The following is an 18,096-nucleotide window of genomic DNA, read 5'->3' on the forward strand; positions in this document are numbered from 1 at the left end:
CTATGATAACCTCAGTGAACACAACCTCAAAATTCATTCACAGATTTAGGGAGATCCACCTCAACAGTTTTAGAAGCCTAAATATTATGTTCTCATTTTTGTAAGTGTTGTAATAGAAAGAAAAAAACATAATTTATGTAAGAACTTACCTGATAAATTCATTTCTTTCATATTAGCAAGAGTCCATGAGCTAGTGACGTATGGGATATACATTCCTACCAGGAGGGGCAAAGTTTCCCAAACCTCAAAATGCCTATAAATACACCCCTCACCACACCCACAATTCAGTTTAACGAATAGCCAAGAAGTGGGGTGATAAAAAAGTGCGAAAGCATATAAAATAAGGAATTGGAATAATTGTGCTTTATACAAAAAAATCATAACCACCACAAAAAAGGGCGGGCCTCATGGACTCTTGCTAATATGAAAGAAATGAATTTATCAGGTAAGTTCTTACATAAATTATGTTTTCTTTCATGTAATTAGCAAGAGTCCATGAGCTAGTGACGTATGGGATAATGATTACCCAAGATGTGGATCTTTCCACACAAGAGTCACTAGAGAGGGAGGGATAAAATAAAGACAGCCAATTCCTGCTGAAAATAATCCACACCCAAAATAAAGTTTAATGAAAAACATAAGCAGAAGATTCAAACTGAAACCGCTGCCTGAAGTACTTTTCTACCAAAAACTGCTTCAGAAGAAGAAAATACATCAAAATGGTAGAATTTAGTAAAAGTATGCAAAGAGGACCAAGTTGCTGCTTTGCAAATCTGAACAACCGAAGCTTCATTCCTAAACGCCCAGGAAGTAGAAACTGACCTAGTAGAATGAGCTGTAATCCTTTGAGGCGGAGTTTTACCCGACTCAACATAGGCAAGATGAATTAAAGATTTCAACCAAGATGCCAAAGAAATGGCAGAAGCTTTCTGGCCTTTTCTAGAACCGGAAAAGATGACAAATAGACTAGAAGTCTTTCGGAAAGATTTAGTAGCTTCAACATAATATTTCAAAGCTCTAACAACATCCAAAGAATGCAACGATTTTTCCTTAGAATTCTTTGGATTAGGACATAATGAAGGAACCACAATTTCTCTACTAATGTTGTTGGAATTCACAACTTTAGGTAAAAATTCAAAAGAAGTTCGCAACACCGCCTTATCCTGATGAAAAATCAGAAAAGGAGACTCACAAGAAAGAGCAGATAATTCAGAAACTCTTCTGGCAGAAGAGATGGCCAAAAGGAACAAAACTTTCCAAGAAAGTAATTTAATGTCCAATGAATGCATAGGTTCAAATGGAGGAGCTTGAAGAGCCCCCAGAACCAAATTCAAACTCCAAGGAGGAGAAATTGACTTAATGACAGGTTTTATACGAACCAAAGCTTGTACAAAACAATGAATATCAGGAAGAATAGCAATCTTTCTGTGAAAAAGAACAGAAAGAGCAGAGATTTGTCCTTTCAAGGAACTTGCGGACAAACGCTTATCTAAACCATCCTGAAGAAACTGTAATATTCTCGGTATTCTAAAAGAATGCCAAGAAAAATGATGAGAAAGACACCAAGAAATATAAGTCTTCCAGACTGTATAATATATCTCTCTAGATACAGATTTACGAGCCTGTAACATAGTATTAATCACAGAGTCAGAGAAACCTCTTTGACCAAGAATCAAGCGTTCAATCTCCATACCTTTAAATTTAAGGATTTGAGATCCTGATGGAAAAAAGGACCTTGAGACAGAAGGTCTGGTCTTAACGGAAGAGTCCACGGTTGGCAAGAGGCCATCCGGACAAGATCCGCATACCAAAACCTGTGAGGCCATGCCGGAGCTACCAGCAGAACAAACGAGCATTCCTTCAGAATCTTGGAGATTACTCTTGGAAGAAGAACTAGAGGCGGAAAGATATAGGCAGGATGATACTTCCAAGGAAGTGATAATGCATCCACTGCCTCCGCCTGAGGATCCCGGGATCTGGACAGATACCTGGGAAGTCTCTTGTTTAGATGAGACGCCATCAGATCTATTTCTGGAAGTTCCTACATTTGAACAATTTGAAGAAATACCTCTGGGTGAAGAGACCATTCGCCCGGATGCAACGTTTGGCGACTGAGATAATCCGCTTCCCAATTGTCTATACCTGGGATATGAACCGCAGAGATTAGACAGGAGCTGGATTCCGCCCAAACCAAAATTCGAGATACTTCTTTCATAGCCAGAGGACTGTGAGTCCCTCCTTGATGATTGATGTATGCCACAGTTGTGACATTGTCTGTCTGAAAACAAATGAACGATTCTCTCTTCAGAAGAGGCCAAAACTGAAGAGCTCTGAAAATTGCACGGAGTTCCAAAATATTGATCGGTAATCTCACCTCCTGAGATTCCCAAACTCCTTTTGCCGTCAGAGATCCCCACACAGCTCCCCAACCTGTGAGACTTGCATCTGTTGAAATTACAGTCCAGGTCGGAAGCACAAAAGAAGCCCCCTGAATTAAACGAGGGTGATCTGTCCACCACGTTAGAGAGTGTCAAACAATCGGTTTTAAAGATATTAATTGAGATATCTTTGTGTAATCCTTGCACCATTGATTCAGCATACAGAGCTGAAGAGGCCGCATGTGAAAACGAGCAAAGGGGATCGCGTCCGATGCAGCAGTCATAAGACCTAGAATTTCCATGCATAAGGCTACCGAAGGGAATGATTGTGACTGAAGGTTTCGACAAGCTGCAATCAATTTTAGACGTCTCTTGTCTGTTAAAGACAGAGTCATGGACACTGAATCTATCTGGAAACCCAGAAAGGTTACCCTTGTCTGAGGAATCAAAGAACTTTTTGGTAAATTGATCCTCCAACCATGATCTTGAAGAAACAACACAAGTCGATTCGTATGAGATTCTGCTAAATGTAAAGACTGAGCAAGTACCAAGATATCGTCCAAATAAGGAAATACCACAATACCCTGTTCTCTGATTACAGACAGAAGGGCACCGAGAACCTTTGAAAAAATTCTTGGAGCTGTAGCTAGGCCAAACGGTAGAGCCACAAACTGGTAATGCTTGTCCAGAAAAGAGAATCTCAGGAACTGATAGTGATCTGGATGAATCGGAATATGCAGATATGCATCCTGTAAATCTATTGTGGACATATAATTCCCTTGCTGAACAAAGGGCAAGATAGTCCTTACAGTTACCATCTTGAACGTTGGTATCCTTACATATTGATTCAATATTTTTAGATCCAGAACTGGTCTGAAGGAATTCTCCTTCTTTGGTACAATGAAGAGATTTGAATAAAACCCCATCCCCTGTTCCGGAACTGGAACTGGCATAATTACTCCAGCCAACTCTAGATCTGAAACACAATTCAGAAATGCTTGAGCTTTCACTGGATTTACTGGGACACGGGAAAGAAAAAATCTCTTTGCAGGAGGTCTCATCTTGAAACCAATTCTGTACCCTTCTGAAACAATGTTCTGAATCCAAAGATTGTGAACAGAATTGATCCAAATTTCTTTGAAAAAACGTAACCTGCCCCCTACCAGCTGAGCTGGAATGAGGGCCGCACCTTCATGTGGACTTAGAAGCAGGTTTTGCCTTTCTAGCAGGCTTGGATTTATTCCAGACTGGAGATGGTTTCCAAACTGAAACTGCTCCTGAGGACGAAGGATCAGGCTTTTGTTCTTTGTTAAAACGAAAGGAACGAAAACGATTATTAGCCCTGTTTTTACCTTTAGATTTTTTATCCTGTGGTAAAAAAGTTCCTTTCCCACCAGTAACAGTTGAGATAATAGAATCCAACTGAGAACCAAATAATTTGTTACCCTGGAAAGAAATGGAAAGTAGAGTTGATTTAGAAGCCATATCAGCATTCCAAGTCTTAAGCCATAAAGCTCTTCTAGCTAAAATAGCTAGAGACATAAACCTGACATCAACTCTAATAATATCAAAAATGGCATCACAAATAAAATTATTAGCATGCTGAAGAAGAATAATAATATCATGAGAATCATGATTTGCTACTTGTTGCGCTAAAGTTTCCAACCAAAAAGTTGAAGCTGCAGCAACATCAGCTAATGATATAGCAGGCCTAAGAAGATTACCTGAACACAGATAAGCTTTTCTTAGAAAGGATTCAATTTTCCTATCTAAAGGATCTTTAAACGAAGTACCATCTGACGTAGGAATGGTAGTACGTTTAGCAAGGGTAGAAATAGCCCCATCAACTTTAGGGATTTTGTCCCAAAATTCTAACCTGTCAGACGGTACAGGATATAATTGCTTAAAACGTTTAGAAGGAGTAAATGAATTACCCAATTTATCCCATTCTTTGGAAATTACTGCAGAAATAGCATTAGGAACAGGAAAAACTTCTGGAATAACCACAGGAGATTTAAATACCTTATCTAAACGTTTAGAATTAGTATCAAGAGGACCAGAATCCTCTATTTCTAAAGCAATTAATACTTCTTTAAGTAAAGAACGAATAAATTCCATTTTAAATAAATATGAGGATTTATCAGCATCAATCTCTGAAACAGAATCCTCTGAACCAGAAGAGTCATCAGAATCAGAATGATGATGTTCATTTAAAAATTAATCTGTAGGGAGAGAAGTTTTAAAAGATTTTTTACGTTTACTAGAAGGAGAAATAACAGACATAGCCTTCTTGATGGATTCAGAAACAAAATCTCTTATGTTATCAGGAACATTCTGCACCTTAGATGTTGAAGGAACTGCAACAGACAATGGTACATTACTAAAGGAAATATCTGCATTAACAAGTTTGTCATGACAATTAATACAAACAACAGCCGGAGGAATAGCTACCAAAAGTTTACAGCAGATACACTTAGCTTTGGTAGATCCAGCACTAGACAGCGATTTTCCTGTAGTATCTTCTGACTCAGATGCAACGTGAGACATCTTGCAATATGTAAGAGAAAAAACAACATATAAAGCAAAATAGATCAAATTCCTTATATGACAGTTTCAGGAATGGGAAAAAATGCCAAAGAACAAGCTTCTAGCAACCAGAAGCAATGAAAAATGAGACTTAAATAATGTGGAGACAAAAGCGACGCCCATATTTTTTAGCGCCAAATCCACATTATTTGGCGCCTAAATGCTTTTATATCGTCGATCTGAAAAGGGAGGTAAGAGATGAATCTCTACGACCGATAACAGAGAACCTATGAAATAGACCCCGTAGAAGGAGATCACTGCATTCAAATAGGCAATACTCTCCTCACATCCCTCTGACATTCACTGCACGCTGAGAGGAAAACCGGGCTCCAACTTGCTGCGGAGCGCATATCAACGTAGAATCTAGCACAAACTTACTTCACCACCTCCATCGGAGGCAAAGTTTGTAAAACTGAATTGTGGGTGTGGTGAGGGGTGTATTTATAGGCATTTTGAGGTTTGGGAAACTTTGCCCCTCCTGGTAGGAATGTATATCCCATACGTCACTAGCTCATGGACTCTTGCTAATTACATGAAAGAAAGAAGATAGTGGATAAATAAACTTTGACCTCAGGAGTTAAAGGGTCATAAAACTTTGTTTTTATATTAGGTCTTCTGTTTCCTAAGTATATAATTAACAACTTTAGAGATTTTAAACTTTTCAATTAAAAAAACGTATCTTCTTTTTTTTTCTTTTTTTTTTTTCTTTTTTTTTTTTTTTACAAACCGCATCATGCCGCTCTCTCTCAGTATCAGACAGCCCCTGCACACAGTCACTGAAATGGCAGAAAGCTATTGACCAATCAGAGTGATTTTAATAATTAGCTCTATGAATATTGAAATTTGCAAAGTGCGATCACGTTCTCATGCACAATAGGGTGCAAACATAAACGCATGTCTATTTAGTAGGAAGCGTGTGTAATACAGTTAGCGCTTGCGTTGCTCATCAGTAAACTGACAGTGCAGCAATACTCCTGCTGAAAGCTTAGCCAGAGAAGAGAATTGTGGGATTAAAAATGGAGGTGCGTGATCTCGAGGACTATATGTAGAGCCATCCGTAAATGTCTTTGCATAATTAGCCTAACGGAGGGAGTGTAAATGAAGATAAATTGTGTTATTTTGAATATTTAAATAAAAAAATAAAATAAAAAAAAACATGCAATTATGAATTACAAAGTTTAGATCCCCTTTTTGTTTTATTTTTTTTATTTTGAAGGTTTAATTATTTTAAAGGTTTAAAGCTCATGCACACCATAATATAAACATTGAGGTGGAGGATCGATTAAACAAATAAGAATTTTATTGAGCAAATTTGAAAACCACTTGAGAAGAAACAAAGTAAGGATATACCATTTTTTGCATCGTCAGACGCATTTCGTCATAGCAGACTTAATAATTGACAATACCCTATTGCCTAGTTGTTTTGCTTCATATATATATATATATATATATATCCTCAATCAAGAACGATATTTAAACAAGATACATAAGAATTCTATCATAAGAAAGTTAAAGGGCCATGATACCCAAATGTTGAAACACTTGAAAGTGATGCAGCATAGCTGTAAAAAGCTGACTAGAAAATATGTAAAAAAGAAAGATATTTTACCTCAAAATGTCCCAAGTATTCACACCCCATTGTAAAGGACTTTAAGCAGCAAATCAGTATGTCTGTCATAGGACAGGCAAGGGAGTGAGCCTCATGCACACTGGTGTTATTTCCCTATTCAGTTTAAGGAAGTTTGCTATGAAATCTCATGAGAATGAAGTGAAATCTCATGAGATCACAGTAAAAGAGTTCATGACCTCAGCACTGTTAATGCTGATTGGCTGCTGTTCTTTTCTTTCTTTCTTTTTTTTACCTGCAGCTGAAGTATAACTTTTTACACAGCACTTTGGTGAGCTGAGGAAATTGTGAGGTAAAATATCTTCCTTTTTTACATAGAGATGCTCAGGTGATATTTTCCTGTCATCTTTTTACAGTTATGCTGCATCACTTTCAAGTGATTTAGCATATGAGTATTATGTCCCTTTAAATATAAGGATGCCCATCTATTATTTACAGAAAAATTAATTGTTCATATCAATAAACACAAGTTACATTCTTTATTTAACCCCTTAATGACCAAGGACGTACGCCACACATCCTCAAAAAAAATACAGTTAATGACCGAGGACGTGTGGCAAGCAGCTGGAAGCGATCCTGCTCGCTTCCAGCTGCTTTCCGGTTATTGCAGTGATGCCTCGATATGGAGGCATCCTGCAATAACCCCCCTTGGCCATCCGATGCAGAGAGAGCCACTCTGTGGCCCTCTCTGCACCGGACATCGGTGGCCAGTATCGTTTGTGGGTGGGAGCAAGTCTGGGAGGCGGGTGGGCGGCCATCGATGTGCCGAGTGGAGGGAAGGGGGGCGGGAACAGACGGGAGCGCGCACGGGGGGCGGCGGGCGGGCGCGTGCACGGTGCGGGAGCGGGAGGGAACCGCTACACTACAGAAAAATAAAGCTGTTAAAAGTTTTAAAAAAAAGTTTTTAAAGTTAGAAATAAACAGCTAAGGGATCTGGAAGGGGTGGGGGGTTGGTCTTGGGGGGGGGAAGCTACACTTCAGAAAAGGGCATTTTTTTTTTAAAAAAAAAAGGCAATTTTTTTTACTAAACTGGGTACTGGCAGACAGCTGCCAGTACCCAAGATGGCGCCCATTAAGGCAGAGGGGGAAGGTTAGAGAGCTGTTTGGTGGGGGATCAGTGAGGTTGGGGACTAAGGGGGGATCCTACACAGCAGCATATGTAAATATGCCCCAAAAAAGCCCAAATATAGCTTTTATTTTAGTACTGGCAGAGTTTCTGCCAGTACTTAAGATGGCGGGGACAATTGTGGGGTGGGGGAGGGAAGAGAGCTGTTTGGGAGGGATCAGGGGGTCTCATGTTTCAGGTGGGAGGCTGAGCTCTACACTAAAGCTAAAATTAACCCTGCAAGCTACATAATTAACCCCTTCACTGCTAGCCATAATACACGTGTGAAATGCAGCGGCTTTGGCGGCCTTCTAATTACCAAAAAGCAACGCCAAAGCCATATATGTCTGCTATTTCTGAACAAAGGGGATCCCAGAGAAGCATTTACAACCATTTGTGCCATAATTGCACAAGCTGTTTGTAAATGATTTCAGTGAGAAACCTAAAATTGTGAAAAATTTTACGTTTTTTTTTTTTTTATTTGATGCATTTGGCGGTGAAATGGTGGCATGAAATATACCAAAATTGGCCTAGATCAATACTTGGGGTTGTCTACTACACTACGCTAAAGCTAAAAGTATCCCTAAAAGCTCCCTACATGCTCCATAATTAACCCCTTCACTGCTGGGCATTATACACGTGTAGTGCGCAGTGGCATTTAGCAGCCTTCTAATTACTAAAAAGCAACGCCAAAGCCATATATGTCTGCTATTTCTGAACAAAGGGGATCCTAGAGAAGCATTTACAACCATTTAAGCCATAATTGCACAAGCTGTTTGTAAATAATTTCAGTGATAAACCAAAAGTTTGTGAAAAATTTAGTAAAAAAGTGAACAATTTTTTGTATTTAATCGCATTTGGCGGTGAAATGGTGGCATGAAATATACCAAAATGGGCCTAGATGAATACTTTGGGATGTCTACTAAAAAAAATATATACATGTCAATGGATATTCAGAGATTCCTGAAAGATATTAGTGTTCTAATGTAACTAGCGCTAATTTTGAAAAATAATGGTTTGGAAATAGCAAAGTGCTACTTGTATTTATGGCCCTATAACTTACAAAAAAAGCAAAGAACATGTAAACATTGGGTATTTCTAAACTCAGGACAAAATTTAGCAAATTTAGCACAGTGTTTTTTGGTGGTTGTAGATGTGTAACAGATTTTGGGGGTCAAAGTTAGAAAAAGTGTGGGTTTTCTCCAACATAGGTGTGTCCGGTCCACGGCGTCATCCTTACTTGTGGGATATTCTCTTCCCCAACAGGAAATGGCAAAGAGCCCAGCAAAGCTGGTCACATGATCCCTCCTAGGCTCCGCCTTCCCCAGTCATTCTCTTTGCCGTTGTACAGGCAACATCTCCACGGAGATGGCTTAGAGTTTTTTGGTGTTTAAATGTAGTTTTTATTCTTCAATCAAGAGTTTGTTATTTTAAAATAGTGCTGGTATGTACTATTTACTCTGAAACAGGAAAGAGATGAAGATTTCTGTTTGTAAGAGGAAAATGATTTTAGCAACCGTTACTAAAATCGATGGCTGTTTCCACACAGGACTGTTGAGAGGAATTAACTTCAGTTTGGGGAAACAGTGAGCAGACTTTTGCTGCTTGAGGTATGACACATTTCTAACAAGACTCGGTAATGCTGGAAGCTGTCATTTTCCCTATGGGAACCGGTAAGCCATTTTCTTAGTTTAAGTAAAAGAATAAAGGGCTTCATTAGGGCTTAAAAAACTGGTAGACATTTTTCTGGGCTAAAACGATTACTTTACTAAGTATATTTGGCAGATTATTACTTTTAATAGTTGTTAAATCTTGGGGATTGTTTTAATAAAAACGGCAGGCACTGTATTGGACACCTTTTTCACTGGGGGCCTTTTCTAGTCATAGACAGAGCCTCATTTTCGCGCCTCTAATGCGCAGTTGTTTTTGGAAAGCATGGCATGCAGATGCATGTGTGAGGAGCTAAGAACCACTGAAAAAGCTTATAGAAGGCATCATTTGGTATCGTATTCCCCTCTGGGCTTGGTTGGGTCTCAGCAAAGCAGATACCTGGGACTGTATAGGGGTTAAAGCTTTCAAATTTGGTGTGCAATACTTTTAAGGCTTTAAGTTACTGTGGTGAAATTTTGGTGAAATTTGAACAATTCCTTCATACTTTTTCACATATTCAGTAATAAAGTGTGATCAGTTTGAAATTTAAAGGGACAGTAACGGTTTTATTGTAAACGTTTTTTGTGCTTTGTTGACAAGTTTAAGCCTGTTTAACATGTCTGAACCATCAGATAACGATGTTCTATATGTATGAAAGCCAATGTGTCTCCCCATTTAAATATATGTGATATATTTGTGTCATAATGTCCAAACAAAGTAGGGATAATAATGCCATAGATATGATATTGCCCAAGATGATTCCTCTAATGAGGGGAGTAAGCATGGTACTGCATCATCCCCTTCTGTGTCTACACCAGTTTTGCCCACACAAGAGGCCCCTAGTACATCTAGTGCACCAATACTTATTACCATACAACAATTAATGGCTGTAATGGATAATTCTATTGCATGCATTTTTTTCCAAAATGCCTACTTATCAGAGAAAGCGTGATTGCTCTGTTTTAAACACTGAAGAGCAAGAGGACGCTGATGATATCTTTTCTGACATACCCTCACACCTATCTGAAGGGGCCAGGAGGGAGGTTTTGTCTGAGGGAGAAATTTCAGATTCAGGGAAAATTTCTCAACAAGCAGAACCTGATATTGTAACTTTTAAATTTAAATTTCAACATCTCCACGCACTACTTAAGGAGGTATTATCTACTCTGGATGATTGTGACAATTTGGTCATTCCAGAGAAATTAGGTAAGATGGATAAGTTCCTAGAGGTTCCGGTGCCCCCCGATGTTTTTCCTATACCCAAGCGGGTGGCGGACATAGTAAATAAGGAGTGGGAAAGGCCCGGCATACCTTTTTGTCCTCCCCCTATATTTAAGAAATTAGTTCCTATAGTCGACCCCAGAAAGGACTTATAGCATACAGTCCCCAAGGTCGAGGGGGCGGTTTCTACTCTAAACAAACGCACTTCTATTCCTATAGAAGTTAGTTGTGCTTTCAAGATCCTATGGATTAAAGGTTAGAGGGTTTGCTTAAAAAGATGTTTGTTCAGCAAGGTTACCTTCTACAACCAATTTCATGCATTGTTCCTGTCACTACAGCTGCGTGTTTCTGGTTCGAAGAACTAGAAAAGTCGCTCAATAAAGAATCTTCGTACGAGGAGGTTTTGGACAGAGTTCAAGCTCTTAAATTGGCTAACTCTTTTTTATTTTAGATGCCGCTTTGCAATTAGCTAGATTAGCGGCGAATAATTCAGGGTTTGCTATCGTGGCGCGCAGAGCGCTTTTGCTTAACATCCCTTTCAAGGGTAAAACACTGTTTGGCCCTGACTTGAAAGAGATTATTTCAGACATCACTGGGGGAAAGGGCCACGCCCTTCCTCTGGATAGGTCTTTTAAGGCTAAAAAGAAGCCAAATTTTCGTCCCTTTCGCAGAAACGGACCAGCCTCAAATTCTACACCCTCTAAGCAAGAGGGTAATACTTCTCAAACCAAGCCAGCCTGGAGGCCGATGCAAGGCTGGAACAAGGGTAAGCAGGCCAAGTCACCTGCCACTGCTACCAAAACAGCATGAAGTGTTGGCCCCCGATCTGGGAAGGATCTGGTGGGGGGCAGACTTTCTCTCTTTGCTCAGGCTGGGGCAAGAGATGTTCAGGATCCTTGGGCGCTAGAAATAGTTTCTCAAGGTTATCTCCTGGAATTCAGGGAACTACCCCCAAGGGGAAGGTTCCATGGGTCTCAATTATCTTCGAACAGGCATTCTTACACTGTGTAGAAGACCTGTTAAGCATGGGAGTGATTCATCCTGTTCCATTAGGAGAACAAGGGATGGGTTTTTACTCCAACCTGTTCATAATTCCCAAAAAAGAGGGAACATTCAGACCTATTTTAGATCTCAAGATTCTAAACAAGTTTCTAAGGGTTTCATCATTCAAAATGGAAACCATTCGAACGATCCTTCCTACCATGGCGATGGAGGAGCATCCGGGGGAGTGGGAACTCCATCTGGAAATCTTTGCCCAAATAACTCAATTATGGGGCATTCCAGACTTGGTTCTGATGGCCTCTCGTCAGAACTTCATGGTCCCTTGTTACGGGTCCAAATCCAGGGATCCCAAGGCGACTCTATTGGATACAATAGTAGCACCTTGGATCTTCAACCTAGCTTATGTATTCCCACCGTTTCCTCTCATTCCCAGGCTGGTAGCCAGGATCAATCTGGAGAGGGCTTCGGTGACCTTGATAGTTCCTTTGTGGCCACGCAGGACTTGGTATGCAGACCTGGTGAATGTGTCATCGGCTCCACCATGGAAGCTACCTTTGAGACAGGACCTTCTTATTCAGGGTCCATTCGAACATCCGAATCTGGTTTTCCTCCAACTGACTGCTTGGAGTTTGAACGCTTGATTTTTTCAAAGCGTGGGTTTTCAGTTTCTGTAATAGATACTCTTATTCAGGCTAGAAAGCCTGTAACTAGAAAAATTTACCATAATATATGGAAAAAATATATCTGTTGGTGTGAATCTAAAGGATTCCCATGGAACAAGATAAAAATTCCTAAGATTCTTTCCTTTCTACAAGAAGGTTTGGAGAAAGGATTTTCTGCGAGTTCTCTGAAGGGACAGATCTCTGCTTTATCTGTTTTACTTCACAAAAGGCTGGCAGCTGTGCCAGACGTTTAAGCGTTTGTTCAGGCTCTGGTTAGAATCAAGCCTGTTTACAGACCTTTGACTCTTCCCTGGAGTCTTAATCTAGTTCTTTCAGTTCTTCAAGGGGTTCCGTTTGAACCCTTACATTCCATAGATATTAAGTTATTATCTTGGAAAGTTTTGTTTTAGGTTGCAATTTCTTCCGCTAGAAGAGTTTCTGAGTTATCTGCTCTGCAGTGTTCTCCGCCCTATCTGGTCCATGCAGATAAGGTGGTTTTTACGTACTGAGCCTGGTTTTCTTCCGAAGGTTGTTTCCAACAAAAATATTAACCAGGAGATAGTTGTACCTTCTTTGTGTCCGAATCCAGTTTCATAGAAGGAACGTTTGTTACACAATTTGGACGTTGTCCGTGCTCTAAAATTCTATTTAGATGCTACAAAGGATTTCAGACAAACATCTTCCTTGTTTGTTGTTTATTCTGGTAAAAGGAGAGGTCAAAAAGCAACTTCTACCTATCTATCTTTTTGGCTTAAAAGCATCATCAGATTGGCTTATGAGACTGCCGGACGGCAGCCTCCTGAAAGAATCACAGCTCATTCCACTAGGGCCGTGGCTTCCACATGGGCCTTTAAGAACGAGGCTTCTGTTGATCAGATATGTAAGGCAGCGACTTGGTCTTCACTGCACACTTTTACCAAATTTTACAAATTTGATACTTTTGCTTCTTCTGAGGCTATTTTTGGGAGAAAGGTTTTGCAAACCGTGGTGCCTTCCATCTAGGTGACCTGATTTTCTCCCTCCCATCATCCGTGTCCTAAAGCTTTGGTATTGGTTCCCACAAGTAAGGATGACGCCGTGGACCGGACACACCTATGTTGGAGAAAACAGAATTTATGTTTACCTGATAAATTACTTTCTCCAACGGTGTGTCCGGTCCACGGCCCGCCCTGGTTTTTTAATCAGGTCTGATGATTTATTTTCTTTAACTACAGTCACCACGGTATCATATGATTTCTCCTATGCAAATATTCCTCCTTTACGTCGGTCGAATGACTGGGGAAGGCGGAGCCTAGGAGGGATCATGTGACCAGCTTTGCTGGGCTCTTTGCCATTTCCTGTTGGGGAAGAGAATATCCCACAAGTAAGGATGACGCCGTGGACCGGACACACCGTTGGAGAAAGTAATTTATCAGGTAAACATAAATTCTGTTTTTTTCAATTTTTTCCTCATATTTTATACATTTTTTTATAGTAAATTATAAGATATGATGGAAATAATGGTATCTTTAGAAAGTCCATTTAATGGCGAGAAAAACGGTTTATAATATGTATGGGTACAGTAAATGAGTAAGAGGAAAATTACAGCTAAACACAAACACTGCAGAAATGTAAAAATAGCCTTGGTCCCAAACGGACAGAAAATGGAAAAGTGCTGTGGTCATTAAGGGGTTAAACCAAAGGGGGTTACAGTGTTCATTTGAACCACTTAATTACACCTCTCTCTTGGTTAATAAGAATTCACAAGGGGTGGAGATTGTGAATTCTTATTAACCAAGAGAGAGGTGTACCACAGATCTCAATACCTTGAAATTTAAAGGGACAGTCTAGTCAAAATTAAACTTTCATGTTTCAGATAGGACATACCATTTTAAACAACTTTCCAATTTACTTTTTTCATCAAATTTGCTTTGTTCTCTACCTAGGTTTAGCTTTGTTGAAAAGCTAAACCTAGGTAGGGTCAAACGGATTTCTAAACCGTTGAAAACCGCCTCTTCACTCAGAGCATTTTGAAGTTTTTTCACATTTAGACAGTACTAGTTCATTTGTGTCATATAGATAACATGGTACTCACTCCCGTGGATTTATTTAGGAGTCTGTTCTGATTGGATAAACTGCATGTCTGTCAAAAGCACTGATATAAGGGGGCAGTTTGCAGAGGCTTAGATACAAGGTTTTCTCAAAGGTAAAAAGTGTATTTATATAACTGTGTTGGTTGTGCAAAACTAGGGAATGGGTAATAAAGGGATTATCTATCTTTTAAAACAATAACAATTCTAGTGTAGACTGTCATTTTAAGGGAACAAGTTCTAGTATTGTGGCACTGTTTATAGCCACAGTTGTAGTGGAGAGTGCATTAGCACTTTTTTACTTTCTTGTACTTTGACCTAAGTATTGAATATTACATTGAGTGCACGCAATCCCATAAATTACATACCTGGTATTCAAATTAATATATGATTTTATTGCAAAAGCTTTGCTCAATTATGACAAATGAAACATAGAACCACATTGTGCTAATTTACAGTCTGTTACATAACTGTTACGTAAAGTTTTAGTTTGTCTTACAACAAAGTGACAGCCCTCCCTTGCTAAGTCTAAATTATCTCTGTAAAGTATAGGAAGAATTTTTTTTTAACTATATTAAATATGTTGTGATACTCAGCAGTTAATGACACATGTAATTAATGTTTCACTTTAATGTTGTATATGCTGCTAAAAGTTGTTCTATTACAGTAGAACAACAAATGAGTGTGTAATTTCTTGATGATCAGCACTTCAGGCCACTGTCTATCAAAGCAAGCTATCTGCCCCTTATACCATCTATATGATGCATTTATTGTCCGCTTATCTCCTAAATCCTGTACTCCTTAATTTGTATTTTGTTGTCCCAGCATTATCTTGATGAAGCAGAGAAGGATAAGGAAAGATATACCAAGGAACTACAGCAATACCAAAAAACTGACACATTCCGTTCCTACAGTCGCAAGTCACAGAACCGTCAGAAAGGGAGGCAAAGACAGGGTGAGTGGGCAATTATATAACTAAACAGGGAGAAGAATGAAAGTAGGAAGCAGCAAGCAGTACATTAGTGTGTGTATGTTTGATGGGATGTGGAAACAAGGTCCAGACAAGGTTGAAATGCGGAGAAGATGTAGGAGGTTTTGATAGAATATTAGTTCTTCATAGAGTTGAGCAATATGGCAGTAAATAGTACACTGGTAACATGTTAATGCTGAATTTTGTGATTAAAGACTGAGTTCTGGGCCTTGAGTGTTGTCAAGAGGGTTTACCATTGATTTAGGGGAAATGTGAGTGGTGAGAGTATGGACTCGTAGGATGTGAATGGAGGGACTACTTACAGGTATGAGTATAAATGAAGATCATTAGCTCCAGGGAGGCTCTGCATGGGATGTATCTCAAACAAGTTGGGAGTTGGAAGTAAAAGGGATTTGGAGGGTGAAGAGTAGGCTTGGAGGTTTTAGTTACATAGAGGACTGAGAGTGGGAGAAGTAATGAGAAGGAACTGGTGAGTAGTACAATCAAGAATGGTGTGTGTGTATGTGTGTATGTATGTATGTGTATATATATATATATATATATGTGTGTGTGTATATATATACATATACACACACAGACTATGTGTGTGGGCAAGTAAAGGATTAGAGCGGTACGTATGGAAATGAGGATGTGAGTGGGGTTAAGAGACACATACACAGGTGCTGTACCGGTGCAGTGTATATACAGTTGCAAGAAAAAGTATGTGAACCCTTTGGAATGATATGGATTTCTGCACAAATTGGTCATAAAATGTGATCTGATCATCATCTAAGTCACAACAATAGACAATCACAGTCTGCTTAAACTAATAACACACAAAGAATGAAATGTTGCCATGTTTTTTTGTTTTTTTTTTAAATCAAAGATTTTTTATTAAGGTAATTGGTCAAACACGAGCCATAAACAAACAAAAAAGAGAAATTACAAAGTGGTCATGGCTAAAAACAAAAGTGAATCATGATGGACATATTAAGAGCATGTATATCCAACTATATTACCAGTATACCTCGGATATATTTATTGTACGATTTACATTGATACCTTATATTTTTAGTTGTTTAACAGATTATTACTAAAGTACCTCATTAACAAAGAGTTCTGTCCATTAGCATGATATTTTCAACTGTCATATGTAGAATAAAGAACATTAATGAGAGATACAATTTTACTCCTTAAATGGCAAAATACAAATTGAAATGTAGTAGTACTAAGAAAAAGATATAATATACAATATAGTTAACATCATAAACCATGTTTCTTCACTTAACATATAAGGTTACTCAGGAACCTATTCACAATAATGTTACATAAGAGGAAGACTGGCTTAAATATGTGAAAAGTAGCGGATTAATACCTCAGTAGTATTCACCATATTGGGTAAATAGATACATTAGATTACTGGGTCTAGCAAATCAAGCCGGTTATATTTTGTTGGCTTGCACAGGATTTTGTCGTATGGTGCTAGAAGAGTAGTTATAGAAGTTAAGTCAAGGTAGGCGCATTACTAGACTAAAGAGCTATGCAACAATATGGACCGACAGAGTATTAACACCTGGTGGGTAATGGGGTTGCAAAGGGACATATCAATTTATAAATTAACTTTGCACAGATATCTAATGTTCATTCCAATATTAAAGTATTTGGCAGGGTTGAGGAACCATTATTTTGGAGGTATAGGGTGTACTGCAGCCACCCTAATGTGTGGGGAATTGAATAACAAACTACTAATATTCTAATGTGATACCCCCCCACAATACAAAGGCCCCTCATGGGTATCTCAAGTTGCTGGGCTACCATGTTCATGTTCAAAATGTACAGTTAACAGCTTGCTGAAAAGTAATGTTATAAAGGCAAAACAAGATTGAATAGTAATTTGCACAAAAGTTAAAGCAGGAGAGGCAGGGTAAGCAACATACCAAGTCATACATTTCAGGCTACAATAATGTAAGTATTTTCAGAGAAATCCGTCATTTTAATATAATAAAAACATAGAAACTAGATCTCTATTATGGTTAGCTTTGCTTATATGTGGAAAGAGCATACTTAATAGTTCTGTTCGCTATAAACTATTCTGCGACATACAAATCTGTGTGCTGTTTTATGGAATGAAGAGAAATGACAGTCTCCTGCAAATGCTAAAGGGAAAACTTAGCTCAGCACTGACACATGTGCAATAGTATGGTGTGGAGTCCTTACATAGCTGGTCCTAGCTTCACAATATACATGACAGAGTATATACCACATTGCAGCATATCAAACTATAAAAAGTAAACATAACCGAGCAACTAACAGTAAATGAAAACAAACAAAGTGAAGTCCTCACATATGTAGAGCAAGCTCATCGTGGTAGAACACAATGGAATCCACCGATACTAGTATAGAGTTTCTCTAGCCTATACCTTTTACAAAGTCCGTCTGACAATACCGGTGAGTAGCTGTTCTTTTAAGTGGAACGCTGCTCCAGCGGGAGTCGGCCGCAGCTCCCCGGAGCCTGTCTCCATGAAAATGATCCGGTTGCTGAACATGACGGGCAAATTGGTTAGAGGATAGCGTATATCGGCAGTTCAATAGAAGCTTCCTATCTAAGATGGAATCTACCCGCCTTGAACTCTGCCTATATACAGTGCAGCGTGTGATCTCGGTAGCTAGGTGATGCTCCGAACCTCTGTCTTCCACAAACTCTGTACAATAATCAGAGGCCATATCCGCCCTCCTCTCTTCTACTGTAAAGGGCTGCTTTAGGGAGGATAACCTCTCGGTCCGCTCCATGCTGTGAGACCTGCAGTTTTCCATGTGTCGGGCGCC

The 18,096-nt window shown here is 39.2% G+C and overlaps 1 protein-coding gene across 2 annotated transcripts in view; it reads left to right on the forward strand.

Moving 5' to 3' along the window:
* The window catches only part of HMG20A (high mobility group 20A), a 168,226-nt gene that overhangs the window by 78,501 nt on the left and 71,629 nt on the right, over positions 1–18,096 (forward strand). For both annotated transcript variants that reach the window (XM_053717340.1, XM_053717341.1), the window contains exon 6: positions 15,126–15,255. In XM_053717340.1, the coding sequence (XP_053573315.1) occupies positions 15,126–15,255 (130 nt within the window). The remainder of the gene's footprint in view (positions 1–15,125; positions 15,256–18,096) is intronic.

This window comes from Bombina bombina, chromosome 6, assembly GCF_027579735.1.
Source record: "Bombina bombina isolate aBomBom1 chromosome 6, aBomBom1.pri, whole genome shotgun sequence".
NCBI lineage: Eukaryota > Metazoa > Chordata > Amphibia > Anura > Bombinatoridae > Bombina > Bombina bombina.